The sequence below is a fragment of the Ursus arctos genome, unplaced genomic scaffold (assembly GCF_023065955.2).
Source record: "Ursus arctos isolate Adak ecotype North America unplaced genomic scaffold, UrsArc2.0 scaffold_3, whole genome shotgun sequence".
NCBI classification, from domain to species: domain Eukaryota; kingdom Metazoa; phylum Chordata; class Mammalia; order Carnivora; family Ursidae; genus Ursus; species Ursus arctos.
Window position 1 is genome coordinate 22,105,530 of NW_026622985.1, and position 21,040 is coordinate 22,126,569.

A 21,040-nucleotide genomic window follows, 5' to 3' on the forward strand; every position below is an offset into this window, starting at 1 on the left:
AAGCTCACTTGCTCCGCCGGTACTCTCTCAACCTCACCCACCGTCGCGCCACACACCCCCTTCCACACGCGAGCCCACCCTTCCATTGCTCTGCGCTTCGAGCGGTCCAGCCGCCTGGCAAAGCACCCAGCAAGCCGCTGCGCTCACCTTGTTTGACACACTTGAGTCGGAGGGGGTCCTTGCAGTGTTTGATCACGGCCAGCACGTCCCTGATGGTGAGCCCCGCCACGGGGGTCTCGTTCACTTCCAGCAGCAGCTCCTCCGACACCAACTTGCTGCCGCTCTCATAGGCCACCTTGCCGGGCTTCACCTCCCCCAGGTAGGGGAACTGTCCGTTCTCGGCGCCCCCCTTCAGTTCAAAGCCCAGCTGGCCCTCCGGGTTCCTGCCAATGACACTCTCATGGACTTTGCTAGTCCAGTGGCTTTTCTTTTTCAAGCTTTTGGACATGGCAGTGGGGTGAGTCGCCTCAGCTCCTGAGGGGTTCCTTTGGGGTAGGGGAGTTGGTGGTGAGAGAATGAGGATGGAGGAGCAAGGGGGCCAAGAGGTGAGAAGAGCAGACTTTGCCTTCCTCCCCCTTCTGTTCGGTGCTTTCCCTCTTCTTTGGATGGAGTGTGGATGATGAAGGGGGAGGATGAGAGGGACGGCTGGGCAGGTAGGAGAGCTTGGGTGAGGTTGTGCTGTCCCTTGAATGACACTCAAGGCTGTGGCCCCGCAGCAGAGGAGAGCTGTGGCGGCGGCGGCGGCGGCAGCCTGAGCGAGCAGTAGCCGAGCTGGTGAGCGAGTGGGGTGGGGGTGGGGAAGGAGGGTAGGGATGCCGGGGGCCACTCCTGCGTGGTGCGAGTAGGAGCGCGCGCGCGCCTGGGTGTGTGTTGTTAGCTGATATCCATGGTAGCTGCAGTGGCAGCGGCAAGGTCCGTGTGTGTGTGTGAGTGTGTGTACTAGTTGTACTGTACTGGCAGGAGGGGAGGAGGCAGAGGAGGAGGGAGCAAGCTGGAGGGGGGAGCAAGCTGGAGGGGGAGGAGGGCCGCGCGCGCGCGCGCCCGGTGGGGAGCCGCTTCGCCACTGTCTCCGCTCCCTCCCTCCGCGGCTTGACCCGGTAGTGAAGGCAGAGAGAGAGGCAGGCTGGGTCCGCCTGGCAGCCTACGAGAAGAGGCGGGAGTGGGAAAGGAGGGGAGCCGAGGCCCGGCGTGGGGAGGCCGGCAGGAAGGGCTTCGAGCCCTGTGCGGACCTTTTTTCAGCCTCAAACCGGCCGCGCGGCGCGCTAGGCTGCTGCGCTGTGAGGACGCCCGGACTTCCTCAAGACTAGGGCACGGCGGGAGCAGAAATAGCGAGCCCTGGACTTGCAGCGCGTCCCCGCGCCCGGGTCTTTGGCGGGAGCGCCGCGAGCCCCCAGGCGCGAGACCCTGCCGTGGGAAAGCCGAGCTGGTGGGACCCGGCGTGGACCTGCGGGGTGGCCTGGGCGCCGGGTGGAGGCGGAGGAGTTTTCTGTTGAGAGAGGCTTTGTCTCCTCACGTTTTCAGTCAAACTCTTCGCAGAGTTCTCAGAATTCCCCCTCAGAGGAGCGGAAAGTTAGGGAAGTGCAGGCTGGTTACTCAGACAGCAGGGAGGCAGAGCATCACTTTGCGGAGTGCAGGCCCAGCCCGCGCGTCGGGCGGGACGGGAACTTAGCTGAGGGGCGGAGTTGTCTGGTGAAAGGCGATTCCAGGGACACAGGGGAAGGGGCTTCACTTTTCCCCGTTAGGAGGCGCGGAGCGAAAGGGGCTGTAGGGTGGGGCGGAAGAGCGGTTGCCTTGAGTATCCTCCTGGGAGAAATGGGCTGTTTACCCCGGGAACTGCGGCGGAGACGGCTGCGGCACGTCCTCCCCCAGGAAAGCCTCAGACTCGGGCTTCGGGCTTGTACCTTAGGAAGAAACCTTAAGATGTCCTGGCCCGACCACTTCGTGCTCCAGAGAAGGAAAAGAAGGTTCGGAGCTTGAACACCGCGGCAGAACCCGGGCTGGAACTCAGCTCGCAGGCCCACCTACAGGCTCCTTTCCCTTCACCAAGTTTGCAGCCAGGAGGAGAGGTGAGGACAGGGGCGCCAAGATGCAGGAGGGCTGCTGATTTTCACTCAAACGCTAATTTTGTGTAAGATGTTAGGAGTGATTTTTTAAATTCCTGTAACTGGTAAATGAATTTCATTTGCTTTATTTCAAAATGATACGTTTGAGAAAGAAAAAAAAAGTCGCACACCCACACTTCTCTTTAAAGCAAAGCTTGAAAAGCACTGAGCAGTTAAGATTTTCAATGTCTGAGATGAAGAGAGTGTGGGAGGCAAGTACAGTTAAAAACGTATAGCCCACCCAAACAGAAAGACCAGATTTGAATTCTGGCTCTGCTACTTACCAAGAATGTGATCTTGAGTTAATTGCTTGACCTTTTTGAGCCTCAGTTTCCTTATTTGTTAAACAGTGTTACTAATTTGATAGGATTGTGATGAGGATGAATCAGGTAATGCACACAAAGTGCTTGCCTGGCACAGGTGGGTAGACGCTCAAAATAGTAATTTCCTTCCTCTTTTCCTCTCAAGTATAACTCACTATTTGGGGAAGAGGGGGATCAAATTTAGTCAGAACTGGAAGAGATCTTAAACATGAATTATTTAAACATGTGTGCTTTTTTTTTTTTTCCCCTTGAGAAGATGAATCCCCAATGAGTTGGCTCCTGATGAGGATTATTCAGTGAGCCTGGGCAGTGTCAGGATCTGAAACCAGAGCTGAAGGCAATGCCCAGGAAGGGGCAAGACTTTTTGGAACATAGCCCAGTCTCACCCCAACAAGTTGGGTTTTAGCATTATGAGATACAGACCTACATGGAAATTAAAAATGAGAACTGAATAATATGTATTTTCAAACACCAATTATAAATACAATTTATCAAGTTCTAACCACGTGCCAAATGTTGTAGTATAGGCTTTACATTTGTTTCTCCCAACATCTTAATAAAGCAGGTATTATTATCATCCCCTTTTCCAGATAAGGAGACTGAGGCATACAGAGATTAACTTTTGCAAGGCTGCAGATTTAGTCAGTGCTGAAGCTAATATTCAGTCCCAAGAGTTTTGGCTTCAGATCTGGTCTCATTCACTGCATTGTACCCTCTTCATGCACTTAACCGTGTGCCATACCTGTGATCAGTACATAGTGTCCCCAGAGGTTCGGTTTGCATTTTATTGTAGGGATAATTAGGAAAAAAAAAAAATAGAGTAGGAGTTTGGCATAAAAGCATTCCCCCTCAAGAACTCAGAAGAGTCATTGAGGTATCTCAACAATTTAGTGCTTCTCAGCTCCTTATTCATCTTCTTTGCCCTGAATTGTGATATTTAGAGCTGGAACCTGTAAACATTGCTTTGTTCTCAGTTGGCCCAATGTTAGGACTTGTCAGTAGAAGGGACACTGCATAAAAAGAGAGGCCTCTTCTTGGTACCAGTGCTTTTATTCTTGCTCTTATGGTGTGATCGGTGAGTGGCTTTTTGGGCAGTGATGTGTAAGAGACCAGTGTTTGACTATCCTTCAGTAACTTTGGCTGGTTCCCCACTGTGTGGCTTTCCAATAAGCCTTACTGGCATCCCAGTGGATAGATTCCTACCAAGTTTCACTGGCACCCCAGCTGGTGGTTTCCTCACCAGCCTAATCTGTGACACTTCAGCGGATTTCATTTGCCATCATTTGGGCCACAGCCACAGTATCTCCAATAAGGTCTGTCTCCCTGGCTTAATAGCATAGAGGACAGGGATGGGGAGAATGGTTCTTTCCTAATTTATTGCCTAAGTTATTGGGTACTTTCCCACAGCCTCGGAGGTACTGATTGCTCCCTAAACCACTACTCCTGTATTTGTTAGTGATCTCCTCTCTTAGTAGTCACTCTCCTTTTACTAGTTAATAATTCCTTATATTAGCTTTTCCCTGTTTCAGTTTTTGTGTTATTTCTGGCTCCTTCCTGGATCTTGACTGCTGTAGGTGTAAAGGGATCATGTGGAACCATCTGGGGACTTAGAAATTGGGATCCTTGCCTCTAGCTATACAACTTGGACTAAATCACTTAACCTCTCAGAACTTATTCCCTCATTTGTAAAAAGAAGGGAATAATATATGTGACAAGGTTGTGTTAGCATCATGTAGAATTTGAGTGCATTTTAAATGCATGAAAAAAATTTACATGTATTCTGAGGACTTGTTAGGTTGTTTCCTGGCAGTAAAAAAACAGCATTTTCTGTCAGATATATTGTCATCAAATAAATATATTATTGGTTGGTTAGATGACTTTGCTAACTTTTCAAAGATGAAAGCACATAATTATGAGTCCCAAGTTGCTCAAGTTTCCAGCACTATGAAAAACATGACTGAAATTACAATCATTTTAAAATGCTAGATTCAGACTAATTTGATTACTTTCTATTCTGGTATCCTTCACATTTGCTTCATTTCTTCTTGTCTCCTTTACCCTTTCTGGGTTTGATGCCTGTGTCAAGAAAGAATTATTTCATTGATGAGCACTCTGTGCAGAATATGGCACTGGATTTTGCATGCTATTAAAAAATAGTTTAGGAATCTTAAAAACCGAAGAAAGAAAATCTTATCACTTTGCATTCTCTGGCCCAGTGTAAATGCTCAGCAGAATTCTACCTAATGACAGATATGTCCAAAGTGATAGTGTATAAAATTTCATTGTATGACTATCACCTTAATATGAATTTTTATCTTTAGTATTAAATGATTATCTCTCTACACTCATACTTATGTCTTAAGGAAATGGAATGCAGAAGAGCACATATTGATGAAGAAAAGACAAAATATGCTTAGCGATGAGACTGAGGTTAAGAAAAGAAGTCAGATTCTTCAAGAACTTGGGACAGGGTCTGAGAGGTGATGTTGGTGATGATAGTGGCAATGGAGGATAAACTTGACCTACTCCATAGTTTGTCTGTAGCCATTCCTATTATTAAACCTCCTTTCACTTCTGCTTCATTATTCACACACAAAAATGCTAATCCATATTTATAAGGTAGATTTATTTAGCGTAATACTGAGCTTCTCAGACTTTTGTATCAAAATATCTCTGACAATGATATACTCACCCACCCCCAGCCAAAAATAATCTTATTTTTTTTAAGAGTAATCTTATTTGAAGTCTCCAGTTTTTATCTAAAAATTCATATGAATCTTCTACTCTGTAGTCAGTTCATATTTATATGGATATAAAATATGATTCCCCCCCCCCAAACTTTGCCTAAAAGATGTTCCAGGAGGATTTTCTATGTTTATCTGCTGGTTTCTTGGCCCAGCCTGGTGACTCCATGGGTATCTAGAGCTTAAGTACAATGACTGGATATACAAGCCGAAGTCCTGGGGAGAGAATTTGGGTTACAAAGATAGATGTGGGGACACTTTGAAACCTTGACTCTTCACCCTCACCCAGCACTGTGCTAAATGTGAGAAGAGAAAAACACTGAACTCCATTTTACAAAATCTCTCAGTAGAAGAGAGGAAAGATCAGTGAAAAAGATTGCATTGCAAGGAGAGGATTTAATGTTGAGAAATCAAGCTTCTTGAAGTTACTGAGGGGAATAGTTAGGGGCTGAGATGCCTCCAAACACTTGCACAGAATTGCATACTTCATTGGTATCTTATCAAATTACATTATGGTGCTAATTCTCTTTACCTGAAAACCTCAAATATTTTTATGACTGTAACTTTTAGATTGATATCAATTAAATTTATGTGGGAGGGCCAGAACTGTTTCATTTTAGTCTAGAATTGTTCATGATTGTGCTTCTGCATTCTGTAGAGCCATCTTATGTTTTAGTATTGGTTGTAATATTGGGATGGAATATATGGTCCAAAGTCTCCACAACTCAGGAAATTTTCTGAAACAGCACTGTCAGTTTCACCTAGCCCTGTGTAAAAGATCCGGGGAGAGGCAAAATGTGACTACGAGGGTATCAGATCATTTTAGTTGGCAGAAAGTTCTGAATGATATGACTTTGGTCCTTTTGCACCTTTTTGTGTGAAGTTCCTGGACCATACAGGATATACAAAGGCAGGGAAGAGAACTACAAAAACATTTAAATAATTGCTTCACCTTAACTACAGAGTTCACAATGTGTGAAACAATTTGACCAGCTCAATAAAAGAAAGCATGATAATATTTTTTGCTGTTGTTCTGTGACTTTAAAGTCATTGCAATATTTTTTGTAAAGGATAATGGGTACTTCAGTAAGAACTCTTGATACTTTTGCGACCTATTCAGCATATGCACAAAACACAACAGGCTAATATATTTGGATCTGGAAATGTATACTTTTTAATGCAGTGCTGTGCAGGTATACATTAATGTCAATATCTGAATTTATCTCTCTTTTTTATTGTTTTGCTTTTTACTTATTCTGTGCCTGTCAGTCTTTTATCATCAGTTCACATTCTACTAAACTCAAAAAGTTATTTTCATAGCTTTTATACTTTGAGGCCCTTCTTACCAGATTTTTTTAAAACACTTCAGAAATCCAGGTACTTCAATTTTATGACATCAAGTAGCTGTGTGTGCCCCCCCTTTTTCTTATTTGAGTGAGTAATTCAATTGCTGTCACTTTCTACTTTGTGATTCTAAATCTTTTAAAACCATCTTGCCATTTTTTTTCATGGATTCATCCTTACAGAAAACTCTATATATAAAACACTCTCTTACTTTTCTAACTGCTTCTTTTTTTTTTTTTCATATTATTATACCTTCTCTTTTCCAAATGGACATCTCAATTTATTCTTTTTTTTCTCTATGGATCTCTTCAGTTCCCATCAATTCCCATCATAAATTTTAAAATAAACTTAGAATATCTGACGTGTATTTTTAATACAATGTCTACTGCCCATATTCTAATCTTGCCTATTTTTTTGATCATTTTTGTTGTTAATTTAAAATAACAATAGTTTCCATTGCAAGGACTAAGCACAAAGGGATAGTATTATCATGGACTCAATTTTGTCAGTAGTGAACAATCTTTAGCTATAAAGAAAGTTATGGAAAGAAAGTCAACAAATTCTATTTTGAAATAGTAAGGAACAGTCAGATGTGTTTTCTAGTCTTTGGAAAAGCATATTTCAAAAAATTCAAAGAAAATTTCATCATGTTTCCTCAGCCAGATTGCTGAGAAGCAAAAATCCTGATGAACAATTGGAGGCAATGAGAATGTAATTCTAATCATACTAATTTTAATAATTTTGAAGTCTCTCCAAATACTGCTCTGTGTGGTGTAGTTTGCTTTTAACCATTTTGAATGTCATGCATGTTTTTTAGAATATGATGAATACTAGTGATCTTATCCTGTCCTTCTGCCCTAGCACTGATGCATATATACATATATCTTCCAAATATTACATATCATTTCATATAATTTATAGGTTCACTGAAGCCCAATCATTTGCTTGGATATGGAGTTCTTTGAAAGTCCATCCTAAATAAATCTCTTCTGTGGTTTTTTATTTATATATAATCAGCTGAAAGTAATCTTATTTACTGAATTCCTATGAAATGCTACCTGATCCTTTTCATGACATTTCTTTCTGCCTTTTATTACAACATTAGATTTATCTCAGCCTCACTTTTAAGCTATAACTTCTTTGAGAGCATGGCTTATTTTTGTATTCCTGACAGAGATTCAATGAACAAAGGAGAATACAGTACTAAGAGGAAAAAGAAATACATAACTACAATGAATATATATTATTTACTATGAAAATGTATCTATTGTATTAAGCAAAGAATCAACTGATGCTAGGAAAGTAAACCCAAAATTTAAAAGTGTATTTCAAAGGATCAAAAACAGCAAGAAGTTTAGGAAGCTGTTATTGTTTTGAGACAGTTGTTTCCCATTTTGGTTGTTGAGATAATTTTTTAAAGTAAAAGAGGGAGTTTAAATTTCTTTAAGAGAAAATTGTAGTTTAAGATAGGTCGTAGGATAACTAGAAATCATTTAATTCTCTTAGACCATCTTAATCTTCCAACTTGTCTCAATTAAATTGTAGGGCAAGAAAATAATTTGGAAGTATGGGAAGCCATTGTCAGTAATCTCCAAAAAACAGTGGACATCAGGGGAGTTAGTAGAAGATAGGTAAAAAGCAAGGCTATCATGTGCTTCCCAAGAGAAGGATGTACACAAACTACGGACCACAAAAATTAGGACATCAAGAGAAAGAAATGAAAACATGAAGGGAGCATAGCTTCATAAAGAAGCCAAATGCACATTTTTGTTTATAAAGCGTGACTTCTTTGCTGTGGATCCATGTTAGCTAAATCATTAAGCATTAATGCCATCACCTCTTTTCTAATATCGGCAATGAGTACTCAAAGCTCGGGTCACCATCATAGGGGAAATATCTTCATGTGATTTCAGTTTGCAAATGCTCTGTTAGCACATTCTCCACATCTAACTTTACCAGGACTGCACATAGTAGGCCTATTACTTACCTCCATAAGCACTCTCGATATCTCATATGCTCATTTGATCAACTCCCATTGTTGCCTCATGTTAATTTCATGAGATCTCTCCTGATCCTTTCAAAACATCTAAGCCTTTTCTTGAGTAATTCACTGACCCTAAAGCTGTCAGGTATTTTAAGACCACTGTCACAATTTTAATATTGTAAATGTATAATGCAAACTTAATCAATAGCTGTTTAAAGTAGCATATACTTCGTGTAAGTAAAATTATACTATGAAAAGTAAATATAAAAAATATACATTTAAAAATTTTTCACAAATGTTTAATGAATTTCAGACTGTGTTGTTTAAAGGCAATTATGAATATTTTACCTACAGTTAGTATCTTGATGTTGGTCAATTAGTAGTTACATATGGTCTGGATTTAAATGAATTCCATCTAGTTTTGAATCTGAATGAAAGAATTTGCATATACTAAAGTCTTTTAGAGTATAATGACTGCCATTTTAATAAAATTTCAAAATTTTGAGAACATCTTTTTATTACAATATAATTATGCTTCCTACTTTAGGCCATTTTTAAATGTTTATTTCTTTTGTCAACAGTATCTTGATAGGAGAACTAGAAATAAAGAAGTAATTCTTTCATTTAGTAGCAATAGTTTTGGGTTTTTTTTTTCTAAATCTGAATTGAAGATGTAAAGGGTCCTAGGCACTCGGTAATTTGACTGGGTAACTGAAGAGTTCAGAGACTCATTCAGATGTCTTACAGCAAACAAGAAGAATAAACATTGCATTTTCCTCTTAAAGGCCCCAAAATATTTTAAAGCATGTTGGTTTATATATAAACATTCCCTGAAGCTCCCACTTTAGCAAGAAGCTAAATAAAAGAAGTTTAAGTTTTCCCAATACTAATGGAGATTTACTTCATAGCCCTTTCCTCTGGAGACAAATGTAAGTCTCTTCTCAAGGGTAGGAAGATTTGATATGATTCTAAGGGCTAGAAACACCTTTTCCGCTCTCTTCAAAATGCTTCAGTATGTTTTGTCATATTATTTGATGATTTTGCGTTAGAGATTCATCCTTTTGAGATAATAAAATGCAAATACCTGTGAAAGGGTTTCTTCTACTTTAGTCACTCATATGGCTACTAGTGAACAAAATGTGTTTATACTTTACAAGATAAAAGGAAGATTGCCAGCCAGCAAATCCCTAGGGTCGGTACTACATTATATGTTGCTTAGCAATTTCCGTGATTTTCTCAGTCTGGTTTACAAATAAGGACATTAGAAATCAAGGGCAGGTGGGTATGTTATATGAGGTTGCGAAATTGGTATTTATTCTGTATTTCTAATCTCTCTCTATTGACTTAAAAACAAAGCAAATGACAAGTTAATAGGTGGTGTGATAGTGTGGCAATAATTTAATTGGATGGCATAGAAAAGTGTTTCCTAGGAGATAATTTATTTTTTATTTTTTTAAAGATTTATGTATTTAATTTGAGAGAGAGAGCGCACACTTGAGTGCAGGGAGGGACAGAGGGAGAGAATCCCAAGCAGATTTCTCATTGAGGCAGAGTGTTCTCATGACCCTGAGATCTTGATCTGAGCTGAAATCAACAATCAGACGCTTAACCACTTAACCGACTGAGCCACACAGGCGCCCCTCCTAGGAGGTACTTTTAGGCCAGCACTTGAATGAAGTTGAACATCCAGTTGTGAAAAAAATCTGTAGGAAGGAATTTTCAGACAGAGAAAAAAGAAGTATCTAGGACCTGAAGTAGTAAGGAACATGACATGTCAGAGACTAGGTAATTTTCATTTATATTATTTTATGCATTTGATTTTACTACTCCTTCAATTAGTCTGTGTAAGGCCTTCCACAAATTGGACCTGCTTGAAATTTAATTCTCCCCTGATCCTTTCTCACCATGCTCCATGCTAGTCAGTGCCTCTGTGACCTTATAAAAGCTGTTTCTTCTGTTTAATAGTCTCTCATTCATTTGTTCTTGGCTGATAAACTGACTCATCTCCTAAACTGCCCCTCAAGCATTCCCTCTTTTAGGAAGCTTTCTCTCATTCTCTCCTGCCCACCGTTCATAGAGTTAATCAAGTAACTTGACTTGTGCACTTGAGACATGGCTTTGCGTTTATTGATTTACAAGTCTGCTTTTATCACTAGTGAGTTTTTTTTTTAAAAAAGATTTTATTTATTTATTCGACAGAGATAGAGACAGCCAGCGAGAGAGGGAACACAAGCAGGGGGAGCGGGAGAGGAAGAAGCAGGCTCATAGTGGAGGAGCCTGATGTGGGGCTCGATCCCGTAACGCCGGGATCACGCCCTAAGCCGAAGGCAGACGCTTAACCGTTGTGCCACCCAGGCACCCCATTAGTGAGTTTCTTTAAGACAGAGACATTGTTATAATTCATTGCCTAGTACATATGGTCCACCATAGTAGTGCTGCTATATTGTACATAATCCTAGTAGTATATAGTAGATGCTCAATAAATCATTGTTAAATAAATCAATGGGATATCTTTTTGTTGTTACAGCTAAACTAATGTGACATTTGTATTCAGAACAGTTTCCATGACATATTTATTCTAGTTAACAGCCATAAGCTAACTCTTCACTGTAGCTATATTCTGTAGCCACTAAGATGTTTATCATTATTTCATTTCAAAACAAAAAATGTTAAATATAATCATTTATATTTAATGCAACTGCACTCATGGAAATAGTCTGAAAAGATTAATTTCTGACACACAGTTTTCAATTCAATTTTTTGTTTAGCATATTTATAATAGATTTTCAGCCTACTTTTAAATATGTTGGCATTGAGAACTAGGTAATATTTAATGAAAATCATGATTTAATAGCATGTTTTATGTAGCTTGTTTGTTTCTTTTTAATTTAGAGTAGTAGAGTTATATTGGAGATCTTCATTACATTTTATTCACCAGAACTCAATGTTCTTTCTTAACTTGGAACCTAAGGGCTTTTCCAATTCCTAAGTGCCTGGCAGAAGTAGAATAGCTGGATGAGAACCTGGGAAGAGAAATTATGGGAGATGTGGCAAGAGAGGTGGGAGGAGGATATGGACATTTTGGCAGTACCAAACTTTAGGAGATGACAGAGATATGGCTTTAAAATAACCATGCAGAATTGGAAATACATATTTGGAGCTTCCCCTGCCCCAGGAAGTTTCCAGTATACTAACACTTGATCAGTGTCTAAAGAGGTGTCTGAGTGATTGGCATATATTCTAGGCTTTATCCTAGTCAGGAAGAGGCTTCCACCCTGTAGGTTCTCCTTGAAATCATTGGGGGTACAAATGTATGATACAAATTTACTGAATAAACTAAGCTAATGAATAAATGTATAAGCCTTTAATGTCAGTCCCTTTATTTATTTGTCTTTAAAGTTTATATCAATATGTACTCCTAGGTTCTTATTTCATCTAATGGGATAGAATCTACTAATATTCTTTGTTTTGATGCTCAAATTATTTGCTTTGCCCTGTAGGAGCTCCTTCAAGATGGTTTGCTTATCCTTTTGACATGTGCTTTTGATTATTTGAATATTTTTTTTTTGCTTCTTTATATAGCAAAATATTCCAATTTCATCTTGTTCTTTCTCTTCCTCAGCTCTGGAATTTGCCTTCCTCCCCCAAGGAACCCTGTTCCTTTTAGTGGAGAATCATATTTAGAAACCAAGATATGATATTTTGACTTATTTATTGCTATTGGTGGGCCATTATTTCTAAGCCCTTTCAGTGGACAGAGCTAGGAAATATATATATAGATATTTCAAGTGTATTTATATGTAATATATTATTAACTACACTTATGTATATTAAAAATGATTCCATACTGATACTTCCAGTTAACATCACAAGTCCCTTTACTCTTCATAAGAAGAGACAACTCAGATCACTGGCTTATTATGAACAAAGCACTAGCATTTTGGGTTTTCGTTTTTTGGGTTTTTTTTTTTTTAAGATTTTATTTCAGAGTGAGAAATCATGAATGAGGGGAAGAGCAGAGGGAGAGGGAGAAGCAGGCTCCCTGCTGAGCAAGGAGCCCTATGTGAGGCTCAATCCCAGGACCCTGGGATCATGACCTGAGCTGAAGGCAGTCGCTCAACCCACTGAGCCACCCAGGTGCCCAAAACACTAGTAGTTTTTGAAGGGACAGTATTTGTTACCTATATAAAGTGGGCCTGGAAAGTAATAATATTGATCTCCTACAAAGCCCACTGAAGTAGGTTTCGTTAATATTTAAACATAATGTATATTAGAATCTTAGATACCGCAGGGAGACATTATCTAAAATTGTGATCTATGTGTTATACAGTCGACTCTTGCAGTGTTGTTCTGGATCTGTGTTGGAATAGAAAAATAAGATCAGGGGTCAAAAGCGTATGCTAATCCTTCACAACATTGTTAACCACATGGAGATATCATATTAAGCATACATTACACCCAGAATCTTGAAATGAATGCATATTTATGAGAGGAGTATAAACAAACAAGGAAGTATTACAGTGACACACTGGCACAGTGACACTACCTACATGGGGAAAATACTAGTGTTTTCTCTTTGGATAAATATGGTGGCTACAGATACGAGCCATTCCACTTAGCAGTAGCTTGACTATTATTTGACTACCAACATGAATAACTTATTCAGAGGTGAAAAGCAGGAGTTGTGAACATCTAAACAGTGAGGATTCACCTCCTAAAAGCCCTAGGACTAGTACTCTAGTTCTAAGAGAGTTCTCTTCCCAACATGTCTTGGAGAACTTTTATCCAGTGGTCTCTGTCTCCCCTACTATGTTGAAAACCAGAGCTTCTCTACTTGTTTTACTAATCCCAAAGATTAATTCAGTAGAAGTCCATGCTTATTTTTGCTGGTTCCTTTGCTTTATCTAGAAAAATAAAGTATAAAAAATAGTTGACAGGTTAAAATTTGTTTTATGTAGTATAGTAAAACAAATATTTACATTTTAATACCGCATCATATAAGCACTTGCTAAATATTGCATTGTAATAATTTAATGACCTGAAAATAATATAAATATATATGTATATATTCATGTAATATGTGCTCTTTTTAACTTCAGAAATAATTTTTTAAAAGGGAATATACCTGAGGGGCATCTAGGTGGCTCAGTTGGTTAAGTGTCTGACTCTTAATCTCAGCTCAGGTCTTGATCTCAGGGTCATTGCGTTCAAGCCCCACATTGGGCTCCACATGCAGCAGGGAGCCTACTTAAAAAAAAAGTGAAGACCTAAAGAAGCCACCACTGTAATTTAAAAACAAATTTTTTTGACCAGTGTTAGAAGGCAAAATTAATTAACAATGAATAAGGAGTTATTATGTGATATGTATCATATGTTTTGCATTTTATTTACTTATCAAAACAATATATTGGCTAGACTGCTATCCCCATTTTATGGAAGAAGAAACAGATTACATACTTTATTGAACTTGGTCAATTTCTTATAACTAATACATTATGGATCTAGTACTTAAAGCCACTCAAGAGAGCCCTGTACTAAAAAAAAAAGAGAGAGAGAGAGAGCACACGCGCACCCCATACTCTCTTGAGTGCATCATATAAAGCTTTGCACTGTCCCTGGCCAAAAACAACTTTGTTAAATTGATTCTTTACTTCTTGATCTGTAAAGGAAGTATGTTGGCCTATCTAGTGATCTCCATGTTTTTAATAAGCAATAAATAATGTTCACTACACATAATAGTTTTTTTTTTTTCTGGTCTATATTCATCATTGCAAACCAACCATGACTCAGTGATGCTTTGAACTTAATTTCAATTTTATTAATTAAAACACATCTGTATACACATAAAAAGTATCAGCTGTGACAACAGAATAGAGAGCTTTGTTTTGAAAAGTAATTTGTAACCGAAAATTGACCATGGATATATTGGGGGGGGGGCACACATATGGGAGTAAAAATTGGCCTGGAGTCATTTCTTTTTCTTTCTTTTTTAAAACAGTTGTAGCCATTAAACTTTTTTGTTGAAGTATAATTAACATATAGTGTTATATTTGTTTCAGGTGTACTATATAATGACTCAGCAATTCTGTACATTACTCAGTGCTTTAATAATAAGTGTACTCTTAAGCCTCCTTATCTATTTCACCCATCCCCCCATCCACTTCGCCTCTAGCAACCACCAGTTTGTTCTTGTATTTAAGAGTTTGGTTTTTTTGTTTGTCTCTTTTTGTTTGTGATTCAACAATTCTATACATTACTTAGTGCTCATCACAGTAAATGTACTCAGTCCCCTTTATCTATTTCACCCATTCCCCAACCCACCTCTGGTAACCACCACTTTTTCCCTGTATTTAAGAGTCTGGCTTATTTTGTGGGGGAGGGGGGTATCCTTTTTTTCCTTGTTCATTTGTTTTGTTTCTTAAATTCCCCATATAAGTGAAATCATATGGTATTTTTCTTCCTCTCTCCAATATATTTCACTTAGCGTTATATCCTCTAGGTCCATCCACATTGTTGCACATGGCAAGATCTCACTTATTTGTATAGCTGAGTGATATTTCATTGTATATTTACCACATCTTCTTTAACCATTCATGTATGAATGGACAGTTGGGTTGCTTCCATATCTTGGCTATTGTAAATAATGCTGTAATAAACATAAAGGTACCTGGAGTCATCTTAAATGAGCTTTATCCAAAAGGACTGCCTAATAAGCAAAAGAGAGTCTATGAAGAGATGGATTTGCTGAGAACCAAATCACAGTGAATTGTAGGTGAGACATGCCTACCAATGAATGGAGAGAGAAGTAAGTGGTCTGAGGAATCCTGCAAGGAACTGAAACACCCTGCAAGGGAAAAAACCAAGAGTTAGCTTTGACACCTGTCAAGCCAGACAGCAATGATGGCAGCTAACAAAAGTACCAGCAGACAGGAGCTTTCCTGTGCCCTCATCTCTCTGTCCACCATCTTGAACCCTGGTGTGACCAGAAACAGTGCAAGTTAGCAACTGAGGAGAGAAAGAAAGACAAGTTGGAAAAATAGAGGAATATCTATCCAAGACGTACTGTATACTGCAGGCCTGCCTTCTGTTGCATGGCTGATTAGGTGAGTGCAAAGCTTTAATTTTAAATGAAGCTTGTAGTTTTTATTATACTCTGGCTGTACCTATCACTTTCAGAATTGAAATAGTTTAAGTAACTAAAGTACCAGGGGGATTTTTATTATTTAAGATACCTATGGGACACCAACCAAGACTTTATCCTGGGGAAGAAGAATTACCCTAGGGAGCATACTTTAATGGACATTATGAGAGAAAAAGTTACTTAATGATTTCATTTGGCTATTCTGTTCCTTCAGGATATCATCATAGATTTATATATCCATGTATCATATATCAAAGAATACACTTTTATATGTGCATGTATCAGATGGAGCACATTGCCTTTTGCAGATTTTCTTGTTTTTTTGAAAATTCTTACTTGATTATTCTCTTAATTGCATTTCTGTATATTCTTTCTATCTAAATTTTTTAGCTATAACCAAAGAAGGATCAAGTTTTTATATGCAAGATTCTATGTTTTTCTTTATAATTGGAGAAAATCATATTATATCTAACCACCATGTACACATGATATGTGACACCCCATCATATTTGCATGTGAATGTTTATAAAGTACAAATCATCTCAAATCACAGGATCAGAATTAGATTTGAAAAAAATATATTCAATAAGATGTGTAAGATGAGATAGAATTAATTCTAATTGAATTCACAGAGGATTTGAAATTAGATGTAAATCTGTAATATCGTATTACATTAAATATAAATTAGTATTTGATTTGCATTCAGAAAATTGTACTATGTTCACTTCTGAGAACCATTTAGACAGAACATTAGAACAGATATTCTATCTTTATTTCCTCTTCTCCCCTTGCCACTTAAATGTTATTGAAAAATCTGTCCAACCTGATTACCAATATTAAAGAATGGTTTTGAGAAATCCAGAGAAACTAAGATTCACATTTCAGTCAGAGATAGAATATAGTAAGAAGTATTTTTATAAGTGTCAAAAAATACTTCTTAAGAGGTAACAATTTTAATACCTTAAAAACTAATCTAACAAATACTAAATTTTAGGTATTAAGGCTGGAAAAAAATACACAAAACACAAGAATTTCTTGAATTAATGTTCCACATTTAGCTTAAAGAATTCATTTAGGACTTCATGCTCCACTGTCAGTATGTGGGCATTAAAGAAATGTTATTTGAAACTGATATTAGTAATTAACTTAGAAAATCTTTAGAATTTGAATTTAGGTCCTATGATTCAGAATTTAGATATTGTCCAAAGGAGATTCATATTGGACCCTAAAACCACCATTAAATGAGGTGTATTAAAAAAAAAAAGAAAATTCTAGTATAAAAAGCTATTAATGTCCTATATGACTTCATTCTTACTACTGTGATTTGGTTAATAAAGTTTATAAAACATATTTATAGTATTTCATTATCGACCATGGCATTCATAAAAAATAAAACCCCAAAATACAGCAAAAATGAATAGTTATTAATATTTAGTATTACTCTGAAAATTGAGACTGCTTAACAATACTGGTTGTGATTATATAGCATTCTGAATTCAGTGAATCCTTTGACAGTCCTAATTTCCTACCTAAGAGCTATTCTCTACTTCTCCCGTACTGACAGGACCCCTTTTTGTTCAGGTTGGCAGTGTTCCCAGATAAAATACTCACCTTCTCAGACTCTATTGCAGCCAAGGGTAGCAGTGTAATAAAAGTGTCGGCAATGACATACAAGTATATTTCTGCTAAGAGACTTCTGGCATTATTTTTGTTTTTCTAATACAAATACTCTTTTTGTCCCGTTCTCTTTCTCCAGCCTACAGCACAACTGAAGAGGCAGAAGCCATCTTGCCTCTGTGATTAGACAAGCATGAAGATAAAAGCTTCCCTGTGAGGATAATGGAACAAAGTGATAGAAGGGGCCTAGACTCCCTTCCTTTAGACTTCTTGTTATGTGAGGAAAATAAAATACTATTACAAGTTTAAGCTGTAGAGATGGGCTTCTATTTTGTTCATATCAATACATCACAATTCATACAATGTCCATTAATTGGCAAAAGTATCCATTTTAAAGGATTAATCCGAGGGACTAACAGATACCTAACTACAATTAAATCTCAGAAAAATTACAGTTTTTAATCCATCGTGTTTTTGAAATTGATCTCTCACAGTCAGTTATCAAACTATTAAATACATTTGAACATTGTTATTCATTGTTATAGTGAATCCTATTACTTTCTATGTGTGTTATTCTGTGCGTGTGTGTGTGTGTGTGTGTGTGTGTGTGTGCGTACATACACTCAAGGAGCCTGAAGGATCCATGATTTTATGGGGCACTCAGTGCCCTAACTCTTATCTCTAACTCTTTTTTTTTTTAAAGATTTTACTTATTTTTTGAGTGGGGTAAGGGACAGACGCAGAGGAGAGAGAATCTCAAACAGACTCCACACTGAGCACTGAGCCTGATTTGGGGCTCAATCTCATGTCCCTGAGAACATGACCTGAACCAAAAACAAGAGTCAGACATTTAACTGACTGAGCCACCCAGATGCCCCTCTCTAACTCATTCTTTAAACCTCTCCATTCAATATCCACTTCCTTAGGGAATAAATCCTAATGTAACCCATTAAAAATTATTTAATGATTTATCTATCGTCAACTTACCATTGGAGGCTTCTAGTGTCTGTGTGTGTGTGTGTGTGTGTGTGTGTGTGTGTGTGTTGACCCATTTTATCTGTATACCTACTTGAGGGTCTTTATCATAAATGGATGCTGAATTTTGTCAAATGCTTTTTCTATATTGAGAAAACCATGTGATTTTAATTATTTCATTGATGTGGTGTATCACACTGATTGATTTGTGGATGTTGAACCGTTTTTACATCCCTGGAATAAATCACACTGGATATGGCATATGATCCTTTTAATGTATTGTTGGATTCAGTTTGCTTATATTTCATTGAGGATTTTTGTATCTATACTTACCAGTGATAATGGCCTGTAATTTTTTTTGTGTGGTGTTCTTGTCTGGTTTTGGTCTCAAGGTAATGCTGGCTTTGTGAAATGAGTTTGGAAATGTTTCCTCCTCATTGATTTTTTTTTTTTTTTGTAAGAGTTAAAGATTGGTATTAATTCTTCTTTAAACTTTCAGTAGGAAAAAACAAAAACAAAAAGTCTTCCATAGAATTCACCAGTGAAGCCATCTGGTATGGACTTTCATTTGTTGGGAGGTTTTTGACGACTGATTTAGTCAACCTCCATAAAAATTATTCTGATGTTCAGATGTTTAATTCTTCACTATTCAGTCAGGTAGGCTGTATATTTCTAGGAATTTATCCATATCTTATATGTTGTTCAATTTGTTGGCTTATAACTGTTCATACCACTCTCTTTGATCGTTTGTATTTTGGCGGTATCTCTTTTAATATCTCCTCTTTCATTTCTGATTTTAGTTAATTTGAGGCCTTTCATTTCTTGGTGAATCTAGCTAAAGTTTTGTCTATTTTTTTTTTTAAAGAAACACCTTTTAGTTTCATTGATCTTTTCTATTGTCTGTTTAGTCTCTATTTCATTTATTTCTGCTCTGACTTTATTTCCTTCCTTTTACTAACTTTGGCCTTAGTTTGTTCTTCTTTTTTCTAGTTTCTTGAGGTGTAAACTTAGGTTGTTTGAGATTTTTCCTTTTAATGTAGGTGTTTATTGCTGTAAACTTACTCTCATTTACTTTGACTAATGGTGAGATATCGTATGAAAGAGACATTTCTTTATAGAGCCAAGCCATGTCTTTTTATCTGACTCAGACTTCTCTGACTGTCACTTAACCACACTGAGTATTGAGAACAATTATAAAGGATTCTGCATCCAATTCCTATGGGGTCGGGAAGGAGGCGTTGTCCACATCAACAAGCAATTATTGGATACCCACTAGGTATTCTACAGCTAACTCACAGATACCTAACTACAACTCAATTCTGACACTATTTACCCAGAGACAGCATCAGATTCCATAGTTTAAAAATTTAGTTTCACAAGAATGCCACCAGCCCTCCTTCAGTTCCAGTGACACCCTCCCCCCCCCCCCCCCAAGATTCAAATGATTTGCTAGGGAAGCTCACAGAACTCAGGCAAATAGTTTACTTACTAGATTACCATTTATTATGAAAGTATGTAACTCTGGAACAGCAAGATGAAAAAGATGTATAGGGCAAGGTATGGGGAAAGGACTTCAAGTTTCCGTGCTCTCTGTGATGCACCACTCTGTCTGCATCTCTACAAATTCACCTACCCAGAAGCTCTCTGAACGCTGTCCTTTTGGGATTTTATGGAGGCTTCATTACATAGGCATTACTGATTAAATCATTAGCCATAGACAATTTTTTCAACCTCCAGCTCTCTCCCACCCCTCCCCAGAAGTCAGGGTGGGGATCAGGGGTAGGACTAAAAGTTTCAGCCCTGTATTCATCTTGGTTCCCCTGACAATAAGCCCCCATCCTCAGCTGCTTTCCAAAAGTTACCTCATAAACCCAGTTGTGGAAAGGAGCCTGTTATGAATAAGAGTACACCCATTTCATTTTTATGGCTCTGAATCCATTTCAAGAGCTAAGGATAAGAGACCAAATATTATAAGAAAAGATGTTCCTATTGCTGTTATTGCTCAGGAAGTTTCATGGGTGTTGGGAGCTGTGAGCCAGGAAACATGGATGAAGACCAAATACATGTATTTCTTAAAACTCATGATATCAAATACTAATATTCAGAAATCTTTAAGTTGGGGGGAAGTAATATAACGATTTCACTGATTAGTAAATTAAGCCTTAAGATTACATTTCCTTGGTCAAAAATCATTACTGATATAGATGCTATTTGTGCTAAGAATAAAAATGGCGTAAACTTTACCACTTAAACTATCCTGGAATTAACGTTTCTCAACTTTCCATTAACGTGGCAGAAGATTAAAAGTTACTAAGCCAAAACATCTTGAAAAAGATGAAAACAACTGTTTCTCGGGGTCTGGACACCGGCTAGACTAGAAACCACTAGAGGATATACCCTTTCTCCCTCAAGTGTGAGCATTACCTAAGAAGAAGAAGGCTGAGCAAGGTTGCAATTCACATACACTAGTACAAAGATGCAGGGATTTTGCCAACCACAAATTTGAACTGTCCGTTTACTAAAATCTACTTTACTTTCAGTGATACCTTGGATCATCAGACTTTATTACCCTCTAAGTACCTATAGCCCTCAAACTCTCAAAATATTCAGTTCCCAGTAAAGCAATTTGAATAAAGAGGGACTGGGGATGGGGATATCTGGGGATGCTGGTAAGCAGAGAAGAATAAAAAAGACTTCCCTAGCTGGAATTGAACCTGGGTGAAATTTACTAAGAGGGTAAATAAGTGTCTCACCACACACACACACAGAAAAATTTTTGAAATGGTAACTGAGGTGATAAATGTTAATCA

At 38.1% G+C, this 21,040-nt stretch overlaps 2 protein-coding genes across 3 annotated transcripts in view; one reads left to right on the forward strand and one right to left on the reverse strand.

The window, feature by feature from the left end:
* Positions 1–1,037, reverse strand: part of MAGI2 (membrane associated guanylate kinase, WW and PDZ domain containing 2) — a 1,245,024-nt gene extending 1,243,987 nt beyond the window's left edge. Inside the window, exon 1 of one of the 2 annotated variants that reach the window (XM_048212921.2) lies at positions 148–1,037. In XM_048212921.2, coding sequence (XP_048068878.1) covers positions 148–448 — 301 coding nt within the window. In that variant the 5' untranslated portion in view covers positions 449–1,037. The remainder of the gene's footprint in view (positions 1–147) is intronic. The other variant, XM_048212920.2, reaches the window with a different exon arrangement.
* Positions 447–17,564, forward strand: LOC113259178 (uncharacterized). The gene is made up of 4 exons (XM_048212956.2): positions 447–457; positions 717–774; positions 1,330–2,066; positions 17,395–17,564. The coding sequence occupies exons 1-3, from the start codon at positions 447–449 to the stop codon at positions 1,975–1,977; spliced, it is 717 nt and encodes a 238-aa protein (XP_048068913.1). The 3' UTR covers positions 1,978–2,066; positions 17,395–17,564.
* The last annotated feature ends 3,476 nt before the right edge of the window (positions 17,565–21,040 follow it).